General features: G+C 43.2%; 2 protein-coding genes and 4 non-coding genes across 9 annotated transcripts; all 6 read right to left on the reverse strand.

Moving 5' to 3' along the window:
- Window positions 1–1007: 1007 nt before the first annotated feature.
- C5H18orf32 (chromosome 5 C18orf32 homolog) lies at window positions 1008–5583 on the reverse strand. 3 transcript variants are annotated; one of them, XM_043515245.1, is made up of 3 exons: window positions 5458–5583; window positions 2908–3164; window positions 1008–1931 (listed from the first exon to the last, which is right to left on the reverse strand). In XM_043515245.1, the coding sequence occupies exons 2-3, from the start codon at window positions 3133–3135 to the stop codon at window positions 1857–1859; spliced, it is 303 nt and encodes a 100-aa protein (XP_043371180.1). In that variant the 5' UTR covers window positions 3136–3164; window positions 5458–5583; the 3' UTR covers window positions 1008–1856. The 3 variants fall into 3 exon arrangements, with proteins under 3 accessions (XP_043371180.1, XP_038257884.1, XP_038257885.1); XM_038401956.2 differs by having other exon boundaries at window positions 2908–3161; window positions 5445–5548; XM_038401957.2 differs by having other exon boundaries at window positions 2908–3161; window positions 5435–5541.
- A 4708-nt stretch (window positions 5584–10291) lies between these two features.
- Window positions 10292–17038, reverse strand: RPL17 (ribosomal protein L17). Of its 2 annotated transcripts, none has more exons than XM_038401954.2 (7): window positions 16961–17038; window positions 15534–15586; window positions 15408–15448; window positions 13466–13600; window positions 12684–12782; window positions 11621–11812; window positions 10292–10380 (listed from the first exon to the last, which is right to left on the reverse strand). In XM_038401954.2, the coding sequence occupies exons 2-7, from the start codon at window positions 15571–15573 to the stop codon at window positions 10333–10335; spliced, it is 555 nt and encodes a 184-aa protein (XP_038257882.1). In that variant the 5' UTR covers window positions 15574–15586; window positions 16961–17038; the 3' UTR covers window positions 10292–10332. The 2 variants fall into 2 exon arrangements, with proteins under 2 accessions (XP_038257882.1, XP_038257883.1); XM_038401955.2 differs by having other exon boundaries at window positions 16728–16997.
- LOC119856458 lies at window positions 11421–11485 on the reverse strand. Its single transcript, XR_005293308.1, has one exon. It is a non-coding gene; the product is annotated as a small nucleolar RNA SNORD58 (small nucleolar RNA).
- Window positions 12850–12916, reverse strand: LOC119856455. Its single transcript, XR_005293305.1, has one exon. It is a non-coding gene; the product is annotated as a small nucleolar RNA SNORD58 (small nucleolar RNA).
- Window positions 14370–14436, reverse strand: LOC119856454. Its single transcript, XR_005293304.1, has one exon. It is a non-coding gene; the product is annotated as a small nucleolar RNA SNORD58 (small nucleolar RNA).
- Window positions 15693–15759, reverse strand: LOC119856456. Its single transcript, XR_005293306.1, has one exon. It is a non-coding gene; the product is annotated as a small nucleolar RNA SNORD58 (small nucleolar RNA).
- Window positions 17039–21403: the final 4365 nt, after the last annotated feature.

Here is a 21403-nt window from a genome sequence, read left to right on the forward strand (position 1 = left end):
TCACAGGGACAGCAACGGGAACGAGAGACCCGGGTTAAATTTCAAGTCCCTGCTCCAAAGCTTATTAGCCCTAGAGCTTCTCAACAAAATGGGTGCAAAAAAATTTAACCTGGGCAAAACAACACTTTTCCCTAATCTCATTCTTGGGGATCAGCTGAACCATTTTTGTTAACTTTCAAAAAAAAAAAAAGAGTTCAGGCTGAGACAGACACTAAAGCATGGAAAATTTCAACCTGAATGGTTGAAGTTTGGCAAAGTTATAAAAAACTTAAACAGGTTTTATTGTGGAACTTTAACTACAGGTGTTACATTTGCCATACAGAATAAAATAATCAACTGTTAAGTGGAATATTAAAATAAGAAGTTCAGTTCCCCCTCCCCTCTACCATGTATTAGTCATACAAGAATGTTTCCCATTATCTTTTCAAGTTCAGTTTTAGGACATCCCAAGAGATAGGGCTCCAGCCACATGCATTGGAAGAGTGGGCCAGAGCCTGATATACATCAGTAACTTTTCCTATTTTCATTCCATTACTCCTAGTTATGCCCTCCATGAACCACCCAAAATAGTTCTTCTCCAAACTGATCACATATTTTTGGACTGTTCAGTAGAAGGAGCCCCTCCACCCCTGGGTCATTATTGCTTCTGTCCTCTGAATTGCCTCAACTCATGTATGACTCCAAACAGAACAATATCCCACCTGCACTGGAGATGTATACAGAAAGGGACTATTACCTTTACACTCTGCAGAGCTGAGAGGCATGTAAAACAGCACAGTTTCCATTAATAGAGTTGAGGAGCAGAGCAGGACAGGAAGCAGCTTTTTCTATTGGGGGTTAGACCTGGCACAGGATGAGAAGTCAGGAAGCCACCACAAACAAAGCAAGCCGTTCAGATGCCATCCCTGTGCTGGGGTCCCTGTCTATATAATATTCCCCTGAGCTTTGAAAGCTTTCCATTCCAAGAACAAAATTTTAAAAGAAAAAGAAAAAAGAAACTAGAAACATTTTTATAAGAAACAAATGTTTTAATAAAATGCCAGTTTGTTTTAGTTAAGTTACACAAGCAGGTTAACCAGATTTTTCTGGACTCATTCTGAATTTTACAATTCTGACATCTATCATCTTAACTACTGCAGCTTGCACACAAAGTAGTAACTCTCTCGTGCTACATCCCTGCCATTCCTCAGGGCTTTCTTTCTGCTTCCAATAAACTAAATATATCCTGTAAATACTGCACCTATTCTAGCTTATTGGTTACCAGGTGGAGATCTTTTATAAAATTTCTTCATAGCATTGCCAAGAAACACGCTGGTGTCCTCAGTACAATCCATAACATCTTTAGCAAGAATGGGGAGAGTTATAGCTCTTAGAGCAAGAGATTGCACGTTACTCCACCACACTGTATTGAATGAAACCCTAACCTTTTGCATGCGGCTCTAAGAGAAGAGTAATGAGCTACAATGAAGTTTGAGTTTCAGGAACTGTTGTAAAATACATGGATTTTAGATGCATTACAAGACAACCATAAGAATTTGACACATTTACCGTGTAAAGCTTCATTTATTGATAAAAATAAATTAATCTAGGATATCTAACCATATCATCTGAACTGCATTACAGATGCAGAGAATTTCAGTGAGGAAAATGTAGTAAGGAATAAGAATAGTTTAAAACTTCTCAAACATCTTAAAGAGAAAGCTGCTAAATTCACACATTTCAGTAGCAGAGGAAACCCTCTGCTACAAACAACTCATGCTTCCTTTCAGGTAGAAGGGCCACCAAATCTCAAAGAGGGAACAATATCACCAGTTCACATTGTGCAGCAACGAGAAGTTCCTAATGAACAAGTTCCTTTAATTAGTCTTCTTGTCAGAAACTTCCGTTGATCCCTCCGTAGTGAATCCATTTGCGACCCCATTGCTTTCAATCTGAAATTGGAAGTAGAAGATAGTACCATGAACCAATGTCAAAGAAAAAAAAATTCTTCATATTCAGAACCCTACAGTTTAGTTGGGGAGGAAAGAATGAAGAGATGAGTTCAGAACATCTGCCTCAGTTCTGAGAAATTTTCACTAACAGACTGAAATTTAAAGAAGTTAGGTAAAGCCTTATATACAATTCTTACATGTTTTTCTCTGGCCTTTTAGAAAGTATAAAGAAGAGCTTATGCCCATTTCTTTGGATATTAAAGTGCAACTAAGGTAAAAAAATGTTACCATGTTAAAAAAAAACCCACAGCACTTGAAACATGTTGGTCAGTACACACTATTGTTTACTGGGACTGCAGAGCCAGTACAGGAAACTGGATTCTGTTCTGCTTAATGCATCAGATGAATTGTCATTTAAGATTTAATTGCTGAATTTTTTGTAGTGGAAAAGTAAGGAGTCAGAAGAGTTCTTAAGCAGAACTATTAGCTATAGCTGAGATAGAGCATGCCATTCTACAATGATTCTGTTCTCTCTCTAAGAGGTTTCAGAAGTTGATTTGGGGCAATTGTTCTTCCTACTTGAGAAAACTGTACCTAGTTAAAAGAAAAGGAGAACTTGTGGCACCGTAGAGACTAACAAATTTATTTGAGCATAAGCTTACGTGAGCGACAGCTCACTTCATCGAATGCATCCGATGAAGTGAGCTGTAGCTCACGTAAGCTTATACTCAAATAAATTTGTTTTTTCTAAGGTGCCACAAGTACTCCTTTTCTTTTTGTGAATATAAAGTAACACGGCTGCTACTCTGTACCTGGTTAGACATTCACAACCTTTTCTGTCATATCTGAATTTCCCCCAAAACAATCCACCATGCCCTTGTGACTTCCAGGTTGGATTGTTATAGGGTGCTCTACTTAGGGATTCCATGCTTAGCTACCTCCCTCCCTCCCATATGCATTAAAATATATTGCTTACCTTATACATTCCAGAATCATCTGTTGGGCCTAGGTTTGTGGTTGAAGTCCCCAGAATAGTTTTAGTACTGTCTCCTTGGCCTTGTTTGGTGGCCAGTGTTCCCTGCACAGCTTTCCTAGGCCATATGCGCTTAATGAAAGGTGAAATTATAGGGTAGATATATGGCTCAAGGAATTTCTTATAGACCCAGAGCAGAACTGGAATGACGATACAAGGAATGCACACCATGGTTCTTTCCAATACTCTGACAGAATCTGTTGATACAAGAGGCAATAAAATAGCACTGAAAACCAAGGGACTGACATTTTTAAAAGTCTTAAAAAAAAAGTTATAAAAATCTTTGCAATGCTTTAAGTTTAAAGAAACCAGTTTAAGTCTCTAATTTACATCAACATGTCTTCTGCTTACTATTCATCCTTCCAACGGCTTATACAATAGAAACAGTGGATTTGGGTTGCAAACAATGCAGGGAGACGGGGGGGAAACTAGTCCTTGACTAACTACTGTTTTCACTGAAACATTAAAAACTAGTGAAATTATTTAGAAATTCATATTAGTTTTTGTAAACATTACCCAAACTTTGGACCTGAACTATCTGAAATTGCCTTCGGTGTTGTCCAATTCCGCTTTGCCTGAGGACCACAACGAAACTCCCATTGACTTCACTGGGAGAAGAAACATAAGAATGGCCACACTGGGTCAGACTAAAGGTCCATCCAGCCCAGTATCTTGTCTACTTACAGAAGCCAATGCCAGCTGCCCCAGAGGGAATGAACCTAACAGGTAATGATCAGTGATCTCTCTCCTGCCATCCATCTCCACCCTCTGACAAACAGAGGCTAGGGAAGCCATTCCTTACCCATCATGGCTAATGAATTTATCCAGTTCTCTTTTAAACCCTATTCTAGTCCTAGCCTTCACAACCTCCTCAGGAGTTCCACAGGTTGACTGTATGCTGAGTGAAGAACTTCCTTTTATTTGTTTTAAACCTGCGGCCCATTAATTTCATTTGGTGGCCCCTAGTTCTTATATCATGGAAACAATAACTTTTCTTTATTCACCTTCTCCACACCACTCATGATTTTATATACTGTACCTCTATCCTATCGCCCCCTCTTAGTCTCCTCTTTTCCAAGCTGAAAAGTCCTAGCCTCTTTAATCTCTCCTCATATGGAACCCATTCCAAACCCCTAATCATTTTAGTTGCCCTTCTCTGAACCTTTTCTAATGCCAATATAGGTTCATCCTCTTGGTAAAGTTGAGCCACATACAGTATTTACAGGTTTCAGAGTAGCAGCCGTGTTAGTCTGTATTCACAAAAAGAAAAGGAGTTCTTGTGGCACCTGATGCATCCAATGAAGTGAGCTGTAGCTCACGAAAGCTTAGGCTCAAATAAATTTGTTAGTCTCTCAGGTGCCACAAGTACTCCTTTTCTTTATACAGTATTTAAAGTATGTAACTTAAAACAAGGATTTAAAAAAAAAAACTTCAGTCACCCTCTTCTGCCTCTTCATGTTGTATAAAGGGGACCTGAAAATTTCCCTGCTTATTTCTTTATATTAGAAATTCAGGTGCTGTCTATAAGACTAAGAATGGAGAGTTCATGAAACAAGCAAATAAGAAAGTGAAGGCTGAGCAATGGAAAGGGGAAAGGATTTTAGTCAGTGTTAAATTCTTTGTTTTCATAAATTCTATTTAACATTGTGGATAGAGAAAGTCTTTGTTAAAACCTCAGTCGATCCCAACTCTTCCATTAAGTCATGCATGCAGATAACATATGTCGAGACACCCCTTCTCCCAAAAAGTCTTCCAGCGAAGACCAGAATTGGCATGCATTCCATTTCATTGGCCACATGGTTTCAAGGTCAGTATTCTTTTTACGCAAGAGGCTTTTTGTTTTTTTTGCAGCCACAAAGCTGGAATTGTTGACAGAGAAATTTTCTACAGAAAACCAACAGTCACTGCATTTTTCAGCGATAGTCTGCATTTTTCCACCAAATGCATCCGATGAAGTGAGCTTATGCGCTAATAAATTTGTTAGTCTCTAGGGTGCCACAAGCACTCTTTTTTTTTTTTGCCTTTCAGCGGCGACCCATCACAAAGGATTGAAACCAACCAACACAAACTTGAACTCTTTTCGTGTTTATGACACGCAGATTCCTAAAAGGATGTATTTCCAGAAGCTGGAGGAAAAGGATAAGCACAAAAACGCCAGGGGCCCAGCCAGCTCCACAAGGCCAGAGGCAACCCTGGGCGTAGGGCAAGAAGGGCCTGGCGTCTTTCTCCGCCTCCACCTCGCACCAGGGGCACACGCATGGGGGGCAGGGTGTCCAGGGCACCAGAAATGAGGGGAACGAGGAAAGCAGGCAGGGTAGGAGGGAATCCGCCCAGGGACAAGCAGGTGGGGCGGGGGCTCAATCAGGGATGGCGGGCGTGGGGGGTTCTCCCTCGGCGCGGGGAGGTAGAGGGAACAGCTCCCCCTCCCCCCCTTATGAGCGGAGCGGGGACGGACGAAGGGCTCCCTGACCGTAACGGACCCAGCTGCCGGCTCCTCCTCCTCCTCCCGCCACGACCCCAACCGCACCGCGCACCGCCCGGGCTGTGACCGACGCCGCGCCGGAAGCCGCCCCTTCACTTCCGCCTTCCGGACGGGATGGCCGACGTCACCGGCCCAGCGCCAATGGGAAAAGGAGCCCCGTTGACCACGTGCGCAAAACACGACGGGTGGGAGTTGCCGCCAGCCGCCATGACACCAGAGGCAAAGCGTGAGAGACCGAAGCTGCGCCGCGCCGCACCGTGTCTCCCGCCGGCAGGGAACGCCAAGAGCGGCGGCCGGGGAGAGTCCGGAGGCGGCTTGGGGCGGAGCTGGCCGCCGGGGAACCGGAAACAGGAGCTACCGACCCCAGCGCGCGCAAAGCTCGGGCGGCGTCTCCCCGCAGCCCCGGGCCGGTTATTGGACGAAGGTCCGGACAGGATTTTTCGTTGCGTCACAAACACGCTGTGTGTGTGTGTGTGTGTGTGTGTTCCACGTGATCAGCTTCAGCTTTCTGCTTGCAGAGGCCATCGGCCTTCCCAGAGCGGACACCCCAGCGAGCCGACGGGAGCGAGGGTTGATGCTCGGGCCTCGCTCTTGGGGATGCATCCGATGAAGTGAGCCGTAGCTCACGGAAGCTTGTGCTCAGATACATGTGTTAGTCTCTAAGGTGCCACAAGTCCTCCTTTTCTTTTTTGTCTGAAAGCGCTGGTTCTCGAACCCCCACCCCCACCACTTGAAAATTGCCGAGAGTCTCGGCAGCCCACTTAAGGGTCTGTCTAAATGCATGTTCCGTTAACTAGGGTAAAGCGCTTTGGATAAAAGCTCTGGATTAAAAAAAAACCAAAACCTTAATAAGCATTTTTTCTGATCTACAAATAAAAGCACACAACCGCTATTTTAATAGCGGTAGTCTTAGCTTTCTAGTGCGGTTTCAGAGTAGCAGCCGTGTTAGTCTGTATTCGCAAAAAGAAAAGGAGTACTTGTGGCACCTTAGAGACTAACAAATTTATTAGAGCATAAGCTTTCGTGAGCGACAGCTCACTTCATCGGATGCATTTGGTGCCCTTTCTCCCCTGCCGTGGCAGCCCCCGAGTTGGGGTTGGGAAGGGGGAGGGTCTCTCCACAACAGCCACAGCCCTGGAGCTGGGGAAAGTCACCTCTCTCTCAGGCTGCCGCACATCCCAAATTCCCCCCAATCCCTCTTCTCATCCAGTGCCCCCTCCCACCTACACCCTATTCCTCCTAAGGCCACCACCTCACCTGAGGTGCCTCTTCTCCAGGGTCCAGGCACCTGATTAGTGGAGCCACGCCTGCACTCCTCCACTAATTAGGTGGGTGGCCCTTTGTTCTCTCTGTGCAGCCACCCAGGCACGCACCTTAGAGGAAATGATCTGTGGACCACTTGAATGGAGTGGCTACAGTTGCCTTAAAGCACTTTATAAAGGAGGTCAATCTCATTAGCACCATTAGCAGTAGTGCTGTTCAATGCTTGGGAAATGGGAATAGGGTTACTGTACCTTTTCAAAAGGCAAAAGTGGGACAGAAGCAGGAGCCCTTGCTCTTTCAGTGAGGCCTCAGACCCTGCTGTCCCCCCCTCCCCCAGTCTCAGCTCACTACACCTGCTGGACAGCACAGCAGGCTTTGGGCAGTGCGGCTGCCAAACATGCTGCTCTGAGCAGCATGTTAAGGGAATGGGGAGGTTGGATAAGGGGCAAGGTTTCCGAGGGGGCAGTTGGATGGGGTAGAGATTTCGGGGGGGCAGTCAGGGAACGGGTGTTGAATAGGCATGGGAGTCCCAGGGGGCCTCTCAGGGGCCAGTAGTGTGGTTAGGGGTCGGGGCAGTTAGGGGACAAGGATTGTGGGGGTTGGATGGGTGGTGGGTTCTGAGGGGGGCAGTCAGGGGGCAGATAGAGGGCAAAGGCCAGGCTGTTTGGGGATACATAGCCTTCCCTACCTAACCCTCCATAGTTTCAGAACCCGGATGTGGCCCTGAGACCAAAAAGTTTGCCCACTCCTGTGTTAGAGGGAGGGGCTGGGCACTTCTTGGGTTGACGGTAATTTTCATCCGCACAAAGAACTTAAGAAGTTAACCTCATTGCACATAACAGGGTCCAGATATTTTCTGTGTAGTTGAAGCAGTTGCAGATTTTTGAAAAGTTGTTGGCTGTTGTTACAGATGGAGCACCTGCTGTGAGTGAACTAAAGGTCAAGTTTCAACATGAACGTGGTTGTGAAAGGATTCAGAGTAGCAGCCGTGTTAGTCTGTATTTGCAAAAAGAAAAGGAGTACTTATGGCACCTTAGAGACTAACAAATTTATTTCAGCATAAGCTTTCGTGAACAACAGCTCACTTGATCGGATGTGAAAGTGGCAACAGATCACTGCATCATCACAGGTTTGTGGCTTTTCTTGAAGTGGATGCAAAGTGTGATAGCTGAACTGTGAAATGCTTTTTGAGAGATTCCTTGCACTTCAAAGAGATAATTGCTTTTCTGAAAAGAACTGCAAGTTTTGATACTGAGGAGTTCCTAGAAAAGCTGGACTATTCCATTTTTCTTTTCAATATGGCATTTTTTATTAACAAACAAACCTCTGAATTATTGGAATCTGCAATTGCAATGCATGGACCAGACTTGTCAGACCTCATTGATCACCTGGATAGTTTGAAAAGTCCACCTTTGCTTCTGAAAAGACTCACCTGTTGCATTTGGATTTTGTCCACTTTACAACGGGCTGCACTTGTATGCAGCATGGCCCAAATGCAAGTCGGTTTAGCAGGTACACTACTGATGTTGAAATGATGCTTAATATCAACAAATTTTACAAGTTTTCAGCCTCATCTGATCCTTTTTAAATGATCCACTTGCAGCTGTTGTCAATGACCAACCTTCTGAACTGCAACAGTATGTGCAAACTGCAGGCTGATCTTTTCTTGGGTGCAGCTACTGAAAGTGATATTCAGTTCTGAAAACTGCTTCCAGAGTCTTGTTTCCCAAATCTGAAAAAGTGATTGTCGAAACTGTTCTATGTTTGGAAGCGCTTACATTTGTGAAAGTAAACTTCTCTACACTGAATCCTTTGAAGTCAAAGAAAAGGAATTAACTATGGATGAAAACACTGCTGTCTTAATGAGTTAGATGCACTAAACTTGAGAGAGATATAATTTGATATATACATTGAGGCTCACCTTCAAGTTTCACTGTAAGATACTGTAACATTACGTTCCTATTTTCATTTATTAATCCCCTGCTCTTCTGCATATTGAAAAAAGAGATTAATGAAAGATGTTTAAATGTTTTCTTAAATTAAGAACTTTGGTTTTACAGTGTGAATAGTTAGCTGTATGCTAACATACTGTACTGTAAAACATTTGAGTTATGCAATAAACTAAAAATAAATCAATATTGATTATATAGTCTACCAAAGGCTTTTAGTGGATTTTGTTGCCCTTTACTACCTTAAAGTTGCCCATCTCCGCTTTAAAATTAGGATTTCACCTTAAACGCTGACTTGTAATTTTTATATTTTGTAGAAGAAATAGATCTAATAGCAATCAGTTCAATTTTGACTACACATTTACTTCAGTACAACTCAGAATATCAGTTTGAGCACAGGGTTTTTAGATCAAATATATTCCTCAAACTTGGCTATATAAGAGATGTAAATACTTTAAATTTCCCCAAGATTTTGGGGAGAATAGAAAGGAAGACTACTGAGATTACGAGAAAACAGGTTAGGAATTATAATTCCTAATTTCAGGAAAAACATTTTCTGAATATTTTCATTGTAGACAATATTATAAAAACAAACAATGTCATAACACTAACAAATCCCAAACATGTAATTATTTTTACAATAGAAGTGCAAGACTTCAGATGTCAAATGGTGCTATTTAGAGTAATTCTGCAGGTTAACAAGCAAATTAATTTATTCCGAGAAGAATACAAATACACCAGGGACAAGACTGATCAGGGGATTGGAAGCCTTTCAACTATCATCACCTCAAATCCAGCTCTGGTCATTGGTAACCAATGTAACTAATGAGAACTGTTTAGCAGCCTAGGTGAAATAAACGGTTGGACTCAGTCCATGCTCATGATGGGACAGCTATCCAAACAGAAAACCATCATAATGTACCCATGTGCTCCCCAGATGCCAAGGATCAAATGGGCATCAGTCACCTCTTAAAAGTAGTCTTCCCACAGAAGATGACTGAAAAACTGATGGGACAGCATGGAGAAATCTGCACTAACACAGCACATGCTGCACTGGTTTGTGGATAAATAGAAGAGTTAAATCTACTGAAATGTATAGCCATCTTTCAGCAATAAATTCAATATATGCAAAACTAATTTCCTGCCTCAACTAAGACAACTACAAGTTATTCAATCCAATGTTATCTACTGTTCTCATTTACGAAAGCTAAAATAATATTGCTTCCAAAGTGATGTAGTGGGGATAGAAATGAAAGACCAAGCATAGCTCTGGACATTACACAACTTTCAAAGGTAAGTTCATTAAAAAGCAGTCAAAACACTTTGTAAAATAAGTTTACACTACCAGTTGATTTTACTGAAACTTTTGTGATGTGTCTTATAATGAAGGCCACAACCAATAATCCAAACATACAATTTTCAAACTCCAATCTGGGAGATAATTTATAAATAACTGTGTAGGAAGGAGTAAGGAAAGAAGCAGTTTTTAAAGCCTTGAAGAATCTCAAATAGTAACATGCGAATATTTAAATAGGGCAAAAAAATCCCACCCATTAAATATTACAAGTAAGTTATGCTCAACAAAGCAAAACCCTGAAAAAAGTTAATTTCCCAAGAAAAGCAGCACACGATATCAGTTTTCTTTTTTATTTATGTACATCTGTTGTGTCAGATTTACTCCCGAGCCATAAGTTTTTGCTTCTTCAGCTTCTTTTGAGAGATCTGAAAAATAAAGGAAAGAATGAAAATCTGCATCTACAAAGGAGATTATACCACCACTCTGTGTGACCTATCCGTCCTCATCCTCAAAGGAAACCTGCAAAATACTTTCAAAAGACAAGCGTGGGAGCTTAAATCCATAACTTTGCTCGACACTAAAAATCATGGTCTTAATAAAGACACTGAATTTATGGCTTATTACAAAAATCAGTAACCCACTATTTCCCTGCCTCCCTTTTTCCTATAACTACAGGGATATTTTAACAGGCCACTTCACCTTGAGTCATCCCTTAGAATATGTGCTAACCACTTAAGCGGTTCTCATAACAGTGGGTCACAACCCAATTTTAATGGGATCACCAGGGTTCGCATTAGACTTGCTGGGGGCCGAGGGCTTCACTTGTGGGTGGCAGGGCTCAGGTTACAGGCCCCCGCCAGGGGCTGAAGTTCCTGGGCTTTGCCGCGCCATGCCGCCTCCCTCTCCCCCCCATCTGGGGTGGCAGAGCTCAGACTTCAGTCCTGCCTCCGGGAGTTGTGTAGTATTTTTTGTTATCAGAAGGGCATCGCAGTGCAGTGAAGTTTGAGAACCCCTGTCCTAAACTGTTCAATTTTCTATTTAGCTGTGACGCTCTTAGGACCCGTTCCCACACCTGAAAAAGAGCTCCGAGTTGCTTGAAAGCTTGTGTCTCTCAACAAAAGTTAATCTAATAAAAGGTATTATTACCTCACCCACCTTGTCTAATATCCTGCGACCAACACAGCTACAACAACATGGCCTACAGTTAGGCCACTGTCATCCTCAGTTTCACATAAGAGTTTGGAAACCTTAGAAACGTGTACTATTTCACCAGCTGTCCTCTTACTCTTAGTGTGGCTATTTTACCTTGACATTATGTGGATTTTTCTTCAGGAATAATTATAAGTATTATTTTTTAATCAGGGACTGGAAAGCATACAAATGAAAACCATCCCTTTCAGTGAAGTTATGTACAGAGAATCCTTTCATATTCTGAATGCTATATTTATATTGTAACACTATTAAGGTTGCTCAGAATGCATTTTTTTCATGGTTATTTCCAAATGTGTCCTAAGATAATCATAATAGCAACAATTTTATCTGAAAAATGCAAATTTAAAAATTCAGATTTGTTTAAAACACACTGACAAATGAATAAGTCTGTAATATACAAATTCAGAGCAAAACCACTCAATAATACCACTACTAAATAAGTTATCTTCTTACCTTTTTCTTCTGAGCAACTTCCTCTTCTGGCTTTGGAACAATCTGCTCCTTCTCAGTGAGGATCATCTCAATATGACAGGGGGAGCTCATGTAGGGGTTGATACGACCATGAGCTCTGTAGGTACGCCTGCGCATTTTGGGGGCTTTGTTGACCTGGATGTGCTCAATTACCAGAGAATCCACATCAAGACCCTGAAAAAATGCAATAGAAACTTGTAAGGTTTATTCTAGGCTTATTTTCCTCTAGTAACAAAACGTTTTTGTTTGTACCAAATATGGCGGAACACGAAACCCGGAAAGTTATTGCGTGGGAACATGTACTAGTTTATCATGGTAAATCTCACAAAAGTACATAGCATTTTTATGCATCTATAAAATGGAAGAGTCAACTAATAGCTCAGGAAGACTAAAAATTTCAGACTGCCTTTTACAAAAAACATTCAAAATTATGATGGCTCAGAAATGAAGTTTGTTTCATTGTTATTCGAAAGGTGTCCTAAGATAGTGACCTGTGGTGGCAGTGATGACTACAATTTAGTGTTACAACAACACTATAAACAAAATGCAAGTTTTCCATGTGTAAAACTAACAAAAACCAAACAAAAAACTCACAGACCTAACTGTGGATGTAAGACTCATTTTTGACACATGTACATATTCTTTATGTAGTCAAGTTGAAAATTTAGTGTATGAACTAGGTATAATTTATAAGACTTCCCACCTTGTTCTGTGCTCCAAAGATTTGCATAATTTAAATGTTAATAGATACAGCGCCAAACCAAAACCACAGATTCAGACCTGAGTACACAACTCAAAGCTCTCCAGACTCCTCTGACCTTCAGATTTTTAACCATTGTTTAGGAGTATTTGGATCCAAGATTTTGAGCTGCTTTAAAACCAGTGGTACCCAAACTTTTCCTCTCACATCCTCCTTTATCAATAATGGAATGTGTCCCTGCCCCCGCCCGCCCCAGGCCAGGAGCAGAGTGCTGAGCAGCACTCCTAACCCCCACCAAGGACCACTGCGTTAAACTGTACATGTCCATTTGCATTTTCAACATACCTTGAGTTCAGCATTACTCTCAGCATTTTTGAGCATGTGCAGTAGGAACTCTGCACTCTTTTTAGGCCAACGCCCCTGTGTCCAGCCCCATTGCTTGGCCTGGAACGTTAAAGAGTTTAGTTGTTTTTGTTTTGAGTAAAATTACAATCACCTGTCTTTTACAAAGGTTGCTCAGAATACACATTTCTTTTCATGGTTAATCCAAAGGTGTCCTAAGAAAGTCATCATAGCAACCACAAATGCACATAACTCTACAAGCAATTCTAACCCAAAAATATAGGATGAAATCCCTGTTTTGCTTTTCCAGCTAACACACCAAAATGACTGTACTTTCTTTCCAAATGCAACTAGCCCCCCCCCCCCCCAAGCTTTTCATTCCCCTTTACCAGCGTCCAGGATCAACCAAAATACATCTCTCCTCTCGCTTTATATACATGCCCAAGTTGGCTTTGTGTGCACATTTTTTGTTTTGTTTTTTTAAAAAGATATGAGTGCTATATTGTCAGCCTCCCCAACGCACGTCTGAACACACCCGTTCTGACTTACAGTACTGCTAATGACTGCTGCCCTGGACCTCCTAAGCGAAGGCTGCCAACTATGTGAAGTTAATACAGAGGTTTACATTCATTAGAATGGACTGAGTTCATACTTTGCTTATGATCTAAATACAACATTTTTTGCTTTTCGTAAGTGGTGGGCTACACACAGTGCAACCTAGCCCTCTTCTATCATGAAAATCAATTATTCAAAGAGTCTTTCCAAATTTCAATCTCAATTCTTACCTGAGCACATCTGCCAACTCCACCATTGTAACGACGGAAGGGAACACACTGCTTTTTTAGGGTGACATCCTTTAAGTATTTAGTGGCTTTCCGGATATGCATGCCCTTGATAGCTTGAGCTGTCTCACGAGTGTTCTAGCAACAAAACAAAGTATTGTACATTCACGGATAGGTTTCTCCAAGTTCTTTTTTTACTGGCAATTTAAGTATTCTTCCATCTAGGCACTCAGCAGAGAAGGGGAAATAGCTGATTAGTTCTAGTTTGTTTTGTTGCTTAATTTGTGTCTGCAGAGCTTAATAAAAGCAGAGTAAGATTATTTTTTATTTAGTTCTGAATGCAACGAGGTTAGCAGACATCATCTGTCTGGTACTGAATTCCATAATCTTGGACTGACTTATGAATGTTGTGCTTCCTGCACCCATAAGCCCCATCCACTTGCCACTTCAACTGACAGTTTTGAGGTTCTTGTATAACCTAGCTGCTTCTTGAGGTCACTGTGGGGGACCAGATTTTCAAGTAGCAGTGACCAAACCCTTGACTACAGTTCCTATTAATTATACCACTACTGATATTTGGACAATGTTTGCCAAAATAAAATGCATAAAAAATTTAAAAATTACAAATATTCAGCTAGTTCAGACACAAAATATTCACATAATACACTCTTCTATTATGGTGGGGACTGGGCTAATTTAATGCTATTTCATCCACTACTTCAAAGCCAAATAGCCAGTAAAGGCTATTCTCAGAACTGTACCAAAAACAATTAGAAAATCAAGGAAATAAAAAAGGGGTCATATTAATTTCAAAGCCATATAAGAAAACTGAAACGAGGAAGATGAATTAATAGCTATCAAATGTAGGAAGATGCATGATAGACGAAATTTAACCTCTGGAAAAGTAGCTGCTCAGAATTCCATTTTCTTTTCATGGTTAATCCAAAGGTGTCCTAAGAAAGTCATCACTGCAGCCACACAACACTGTTTCTCCAACAATAAAGGATGCACCCTTTCATATGTAGCCAGATATTAGGACACTGCAATTATGCAAATATTTTTCCTTGATGGTCAGTATGACATGGGTAAGATTGGCATAATGGTCTTTACTAACAGTAAAAAATAATTTAATGAAATTTAACAGAACTTCTCAGATGTCTCTATCCCAAAGCATACAAACAACAAAACATTAAAACCAACATGTTTGAACACTTTTCCATTGCTTGAAACAAAAGAATTAGACTATATCAGAGATCAGCAACATTTGGCACACGGCCTATCAAGGAAAAACCATTCCAGCCCGCCAGCGGATGTTTACCTGAAGCATCCGCAGGTTCAGCAGGTCTCAGCTCCCACTGGCTGTGGTTCGCCGTTCCAGGCCAATGGAGGCTGCGGGAAGTGGTGCGGGCCAAGGGATGTGCTAGCCACCACTTCCCGCAGTCCCCATTGGCCTGGAACAGCGAACCGCGGCCAGTGGGAGTGCGATCGGCCAAAACTGAGAACACTGCAGGTAAACGAACCGTCCTGGCCTGCCAGCAGATTTCCCTGACAGGCCACGGACCAAAGGTTGCCGATCCCTGGACTAGATGAACCACTGGTCTGATCTGATATATATCAATTCCTATATTCCCATTATAAGCAGCTACTTTTCCCACTGTGTTATATAATCTGTTAGACAGCAAACTCCTTGGGACATGGACTGTATTGTTTCTATATTTATGAACTCTACCACTACAAATAGATTTAATAGATTCCAAGGCCAAAAGGAACCGTTGTGATCACCTTGTCTTACACAGTAGAACTACTTTACTCTACTGTATTTTCATAACTAGTAACTTTAATGACTTCATGAAATACAAAGGGAGAAAGCATTTTCTTCTAAAATTAATGTTTTTTCTATTCCTTACATTCTCAAAAAAAAATTCCAAACATACACTCTGCATACCTTGAAGTGGACTCGAAGGTTAGAACCCCTTGACTTGCATGCTATGGAAACAAAAAATAACATTTTGAAATTACAGAACCTGATCGATTCCTGAAAAGTGCAACCGATACTTGAAAAAGCACTTACATTTGGTGGGGTTCTCTGGATCAAGTGAGTAGCGGACCATTTTTAGAGCTTACCTGCGGAAAACATTAACAAAGAGATAGATGTTAAAGTTCTATCACATGCCCAATGTGTCCAATATGCTGTTATTTCTTACTTTGGCTGAGATAGCGGAGAGAAGCAGCTGCTCAGAAATCCATTTTATTTTCATGATTAATCCAAAGGTGTCCTAAGAAAGTCATCACTGCAGCCACAACCTTCTCATGAAAGCTGTTTTTAAGAACAGTTTGTGGACCGTTTGATATAAATTAGAATGAAAACACTTAAAAATGCATGCTGGCAGAGGGTAAATACACTATACGTATGACCTCAAAACCTACTCCTTTCACAAACTGCTCACATTGTGTGTGGCCTGTTGCAACACAACAGTAAAACATCCTTAATCTATTAGGTTTCAGAATAGCAGCCGGGTTAGTCTGTATTCGCAAAAAGAAAAGGAGTATTTGTGGCACCTTAGAGACTAACAAATTTATTTGAGCATAAGCTTTCGTGGGCATCCAATGAAGTGAGCTGTAGCTCACGAAAGCTTACGCTCAAATAAATTTGTTAGTCTCTAAGGTGCCACAAGTCCTCCTCCCAGAACTCCTGATAGATTAAGAAAAGCTCACACAAACGGGTGATGCGTGAATTTTTTTATTTTATTTTATTTTTTACGTAGAACCATTCTTTGAGGTGGATTTCCATACTGAAAACTCATTATATAAGCCATATAGACATACATGGACCCACAGAGAGAACTTGTAATTATAAACAAGTGTTACCTGACACATCTTAGTCCCAAACGGTTTCAGACAGAAATCTAGCCATCGCCGTAACATTTTAACCCTAGTGCACTGGGCACCGGTGCTCAGATCCTACAGCAATGAGCACGAGCATAAGAACGAGCATGCAAATAGTCCAGCCAGCGAGTGGGCGCCTTTCAGCATGTCACAGCCTCACTTCCCCGGGGTCGCTAGGGCTCTTACCCAGACACTAAGGGGAGAGGCACGGGCAGCGATCAGCGAGCCACGTACACAGCGCGCCTCCCGCTGCAGTGAGCCAGCCCAGTCTGCCCAATCTCCCCTCCCGCTGCAGTGAGCCAGCCCAGTCCCCCCTACCGCGGCGTCTGGCCCCGACATACGGACTCTGTCGCCCCGCGTCCTCTCCCCAGCTCCTCACCCGAGCTGGCACATCCGGGTCTTTCGCAGCCTGCGTGCGGGGACTCAGAGTCCGCCGTTTTGCCCCCCCCCCCTCCCTGTGGCGGCCCCCGGGCACGGAAATATCGGTGCCAGCAGGCGGCTGAGCCTGCCCCCTCGCCGCCCGGTGCCGGCTCCGGGACTCCCAGGGCAGGATGGCGCCGAGGGGCGGCGGATTGAAGCCGGGTCCGGGCGCAGCAGCCAGAACAGACTCACCTCAGGGGCCGCCCGCACGGGGGAAGAGAAAGAGCAAGAGCTGCTGGGAGATTTCGTGAAACCTCGAAGTCTCGCGAGAGTCTTGGAGGTGGGATGGGGTTTCAGTTAGGGAGTGCTGTGCTGGAGCTGAGCTGGGCGATAGACGAGAAGGGCACCAAGGGAGCGTCTGCAAATAACATGTATTTGGTTGCGTCCGATGAAGTGAGCTGTAGCTCACGAAAGCTTATGCTCAAATAAATTTGTTAATCTCTCAGGTGCCACAAGTCCTCCTTTTCTTTTTGTGAACATGTATTTGGGTAATTCAAAGTGTGCTGCAAGAGACTAAAACTAGAGGAGTTGGGGTTTTCCCTGTACTGAGACCTCCGGCGTCTAAGAAAATGACAAAACTGTCAGTTGTGTGATTTCAAACTTATAATTAATACGCATTTATGTAATGTCTTTCATGTCAAAAATCCCACAGAGCCTGAAATGCAGCCAGTTCTGGGGATGTGGAGGGTACCAGGTATAATCACGGAAAGTGGGTCAGAACCAAACCCCCAGATCTTTTTTGTTACTTATTTGAATCCTGGAGTGAGGGTCCTGGGCACTACCAGACTATAAAATATAATTTAATAATACATTATTAACAACAGCAATTAATAAAAAAAGTCCCCACACATTGTGCACCAATCACAAAAGTCCTAAGTGGCTGATGCAAGAAATATACTGTGGCACCCTTGCAGAAAGTAGGTATGTGGTCATAAACTGTCCTTGTCATGTAGGGTTACCAGATAGCAACTCTAAGGTGCCACAAGTACTCCTCGTTCTTTTTGTGAAAAAACAGTACAGCGGGTGTGGGGTAATAGGCGTTTATATAAGAAAAAGTCCCAAAAAACGGGACTGTCCATTTAAAAACAGGACAGATGGTCACCTTATTGTGATGAAATGACTTTCATACACCTCATGATAATTTGGTGCCACTGATTGTACGTATTCATATACGTAGATTGTATACTTCTTGGAAAATGGATTCTGTTCTTTCTTCAGTACATCTAATTTTCTTTTTGTCAGGATAACTGGACTACTGGATGGGGTGAAGCAGTAGATGTGATATTATTTGGATGTTAATAAGGCTTTTGACACAATTTCACATGACATGCACAAAAGGAAATGAGAGAAATATGATATAGATTAGATTACTATACAGTGAGTGCATAAGTGGTTGAAACTTCTTAAAGAATACTAATCAATGATTTACTGTCATAGCGGGAGGACATATCTAGTGGAGTCCTGCAGGGGTCTGTCCTGGGTCCAGCATTCTTCAATAGTTTCATTAATGACTTGGCTAATGGAAAGTATGCTTATAAAATTTGCAGATGACATTAAACTTGGCATAGTTGCAAGCAATGTGAAGGACAGGATTAGAATGCACCAATTCCAGAGATGGACTGCTTCTGCACACAGGGAGGCTGATCTTGCTCCCCCTTGTGTATTGATGTAGAAGACCATTGTTGTAGTGTTGTCTGACATTATCAGGACATGATGAGAGCAGATGAATAGAAAAAAGGCCTTTCATGTCTTCCTTACTCCCTGTAATTTGAGGACATTGATGTGCAGTCTGGCCTCTCAAGTTATCCACATTTCTTGTGCAGTGTGGTTGCCCATATGCAGAGCCCTGCACTGATACAAAATTTGTATCAACATCCAATTCGTGATCCTCAAACATGGTCTGCAGATATCCGCATCTGAATATAAAGCGGATATCTGCAGATTTGTAGGGCTCTATCCCTATGGACTCCCCAACCTAGTAGGGACACATCCATAATGATGGTCTTGTCCGGCAAAGAGGGGAGAAAAGAGCCAAAACTCGATCATAAGTTCATATGAGGATTTGTCAGGACAGTACCTTGGTGGGATCTGCCAACATAAGGTTCATAGAATGACAGTTTGGGGAGTAAATCGACTTTAGCCATGCTTGAAGGCAACTAAGGTGGAGTCTTGCAAATGGAGTGCATGAGGCCACGTGGGGACAAACATGTGTTGACCATTACCTGAGGGTAGCTTGTGATGTGAGCTATGATATTGTTCATGGTCCGGAATCTGTCTGTGGGCAAGTATGCCCTTGAGGTGATGGAGTTCAAGGCTGCTCCAGTGAAGTCCAAACAATGTGTAGGGGTAAGAACAGATTTTTTAGATGTTTACACAGAGTCTTTACCAAGGTATTTTTCGTGGTAGCAACTCATGTCAGGCATCATGGACTCCTTGTTTTCCCATACCATGAATACTGGGTCCTTGCCACCAAATCTCATCAAGAAGCCTGTATGTCAACCGATAGGTGCCAACTCCAAGGGTGCTCCGGGGCTGGAGCACCCACGGGGAAAAATTAGTGGTACTCTGCACCCACCGGCAGCCAAGGTCCCCCTCCCCTGCACTCCCCACCTCCTCTTCTGCTGAGCATGCCACATCCCCTCTCCTCAGTCTACCTCCCAGCGCTTCCCGCCTTGCCGTGCTTGGAGGGAGGGGGAGGAGCGAGAACATGGCGCACTCAGGGGAGGAGGTGGGGAAGAAGCGGGGCCGGGGAGGGGATTTGGGGAAGGAGTAGGAATAGGGGCAGGGAGGGGGGCAGAGCTGGGAGGGGACTTTGGGGAAGGGGTTGGAATGGGGGCGGGGCAGGGGCAGGAGTTGGGGCGGGGCCAGGGGCAGAGGGGGGTCAAGCACCCACTGGTGGGAGCAGAAGTTGGCACCTATGCGTCAACTTCTCTCAGGCCCAGTTATCACAACACTGCCCACTGAGCCTCTCCCGACAGAGAACTGATTCGTCCTGGCAGGGACTCTTGCACCAGTCTCTCTAGTGTTATTTTCAATATGGCAGCTAGTCCTTCCTGTACCTGGACTCACACCGCCATACCAGGCTTCATCTCCCGGGCACAGTCCTGCCCACAAGCAACAGCTTCCAGAGAGTCAAACTCTCTGGCTGCAGAGGTTTTAAAGAGTTTATAATGCAATAATTTTTGAAATATTCATAAACTTGTCCATGGTACCAGCCAGCTGCAATAAGGGACAATCCATGTGTCATGGAGTCACATCTCTGCTCTGAATGAAGTTCAGCCAGGACTCTAGTGCAGTGTGTCTCCCCTTGGGGCACACTTTCACCAGGGCAAGAAGCCTGCTCGGCTTCAGTGCTTCCTGGGTCTGAACTTGGAGCATTCAGCACCCCTGTTCACCCCATGAGCTCCCCGCAGTGAGTCCACCTGGATGGGACACCTGGGAAAGCATTACATGCCCCCAAAGGGGCCATGCACTCCAACTTCACAGTCAGAAGTGACTCCCAGCCAATGTTGTAAAACAGAACGGTTTATTAGCTGTCAGGAACACAGTCTAGAGCAGATCTTAGCACAGAAATCAGGAACATTCAGTAAACTACATCTTGGGGCAGATCCAGGGCCCTGGGCTCTCTCCCCTGAGTCCCAAACCAGGAGACTGACTAGTTTCCACCAGCCCAGCCTCAGACATCTCCACTGCCTTTCCTCCAGGCTGTCTCTTTCCCATGCAAACAGGTCACCTGGTCTCTTTGTTCTCCGTTTCAGAGTAGCAGCCGTGTTAGTCTGTATTCGCAAAAAGAAAAGGAGTACTTGTGGCACCTTAGAGACTAACAAATTTGTTAGAGCATGAGCTTTCGTGGGCCCGGCCATCAGTTGCCAGGATACAGAGTATCAGCCATTCTCTGTCCACAGGCAGCCAGGCAGCAGTCACACTTCCCCTCTAGGGGTCTCTGCAACAATCACACCCCTTATCCCCTACCTAGATACTTGAGTAATACATAGGGAAACTGAGGCATGCAGAGTGTTCAGAGAAAACATTAAGAACATTCGCACTTCGTCACTCTGAAACCTATACATTTTATGAGGCCCAGAGCCCTTTTTTCTCCTATTTCATCTCCTCCCCCGCAAAAAATTATACAATTTTCAGATTCTTTTAAGAAGCTCATTTGGGGGGTAGGGGAGGGTGGGAGTGGGATGGAGAGGTGTGCTGTATCTCAGGAACTCCTTGACAAAATGACCCCAAATTTGCATTACAAACTCTACTAAAGGCCCTGTTGTGTCATAACATTTCCAAGACAATATCCTAATGCATGTGAGTTTTAGAGCAATTTAAATATTCAAAAACAGTTCTCTATTGGTGGGTGCCTAATTCTGAGCCTTGGTGCAGATATGAGTGCAAAGCACTTTGGGGTGGATGCACAACAGTTCATGTTTCACCATTTCCTGTCCTTAGAACAGTTAGAGAACAAAGAGTCAATTTAGTTTGGATTCATAATAAACCGACAGTTTTGGATTGAGATTCACTTACTCAGAAGATGGGTCTAATTTTTTTTTTTGAGGCAAAACACTCGGCAAATAGTGATCAATTACGCACAATTGGGACACTCATCAGTATGATCTCATCACAGTCGCCTCCAGCATC

Source organism: Dermochelys coriacea, chromosome 5 (assembly GCF_009764565.3).
Source record: "Dermochelys coriacea isolate rDerCor1 chromosome 5, rDerCor1.pri.v4, whole genome shotgun sequence".
NCBI classification, from domain to species: domain Eukaryota; kingdom Metazoa; phylum Chordata; order Testudines; family Dermochelyidae; genus Dermochelys; species Dermochelys coriacea.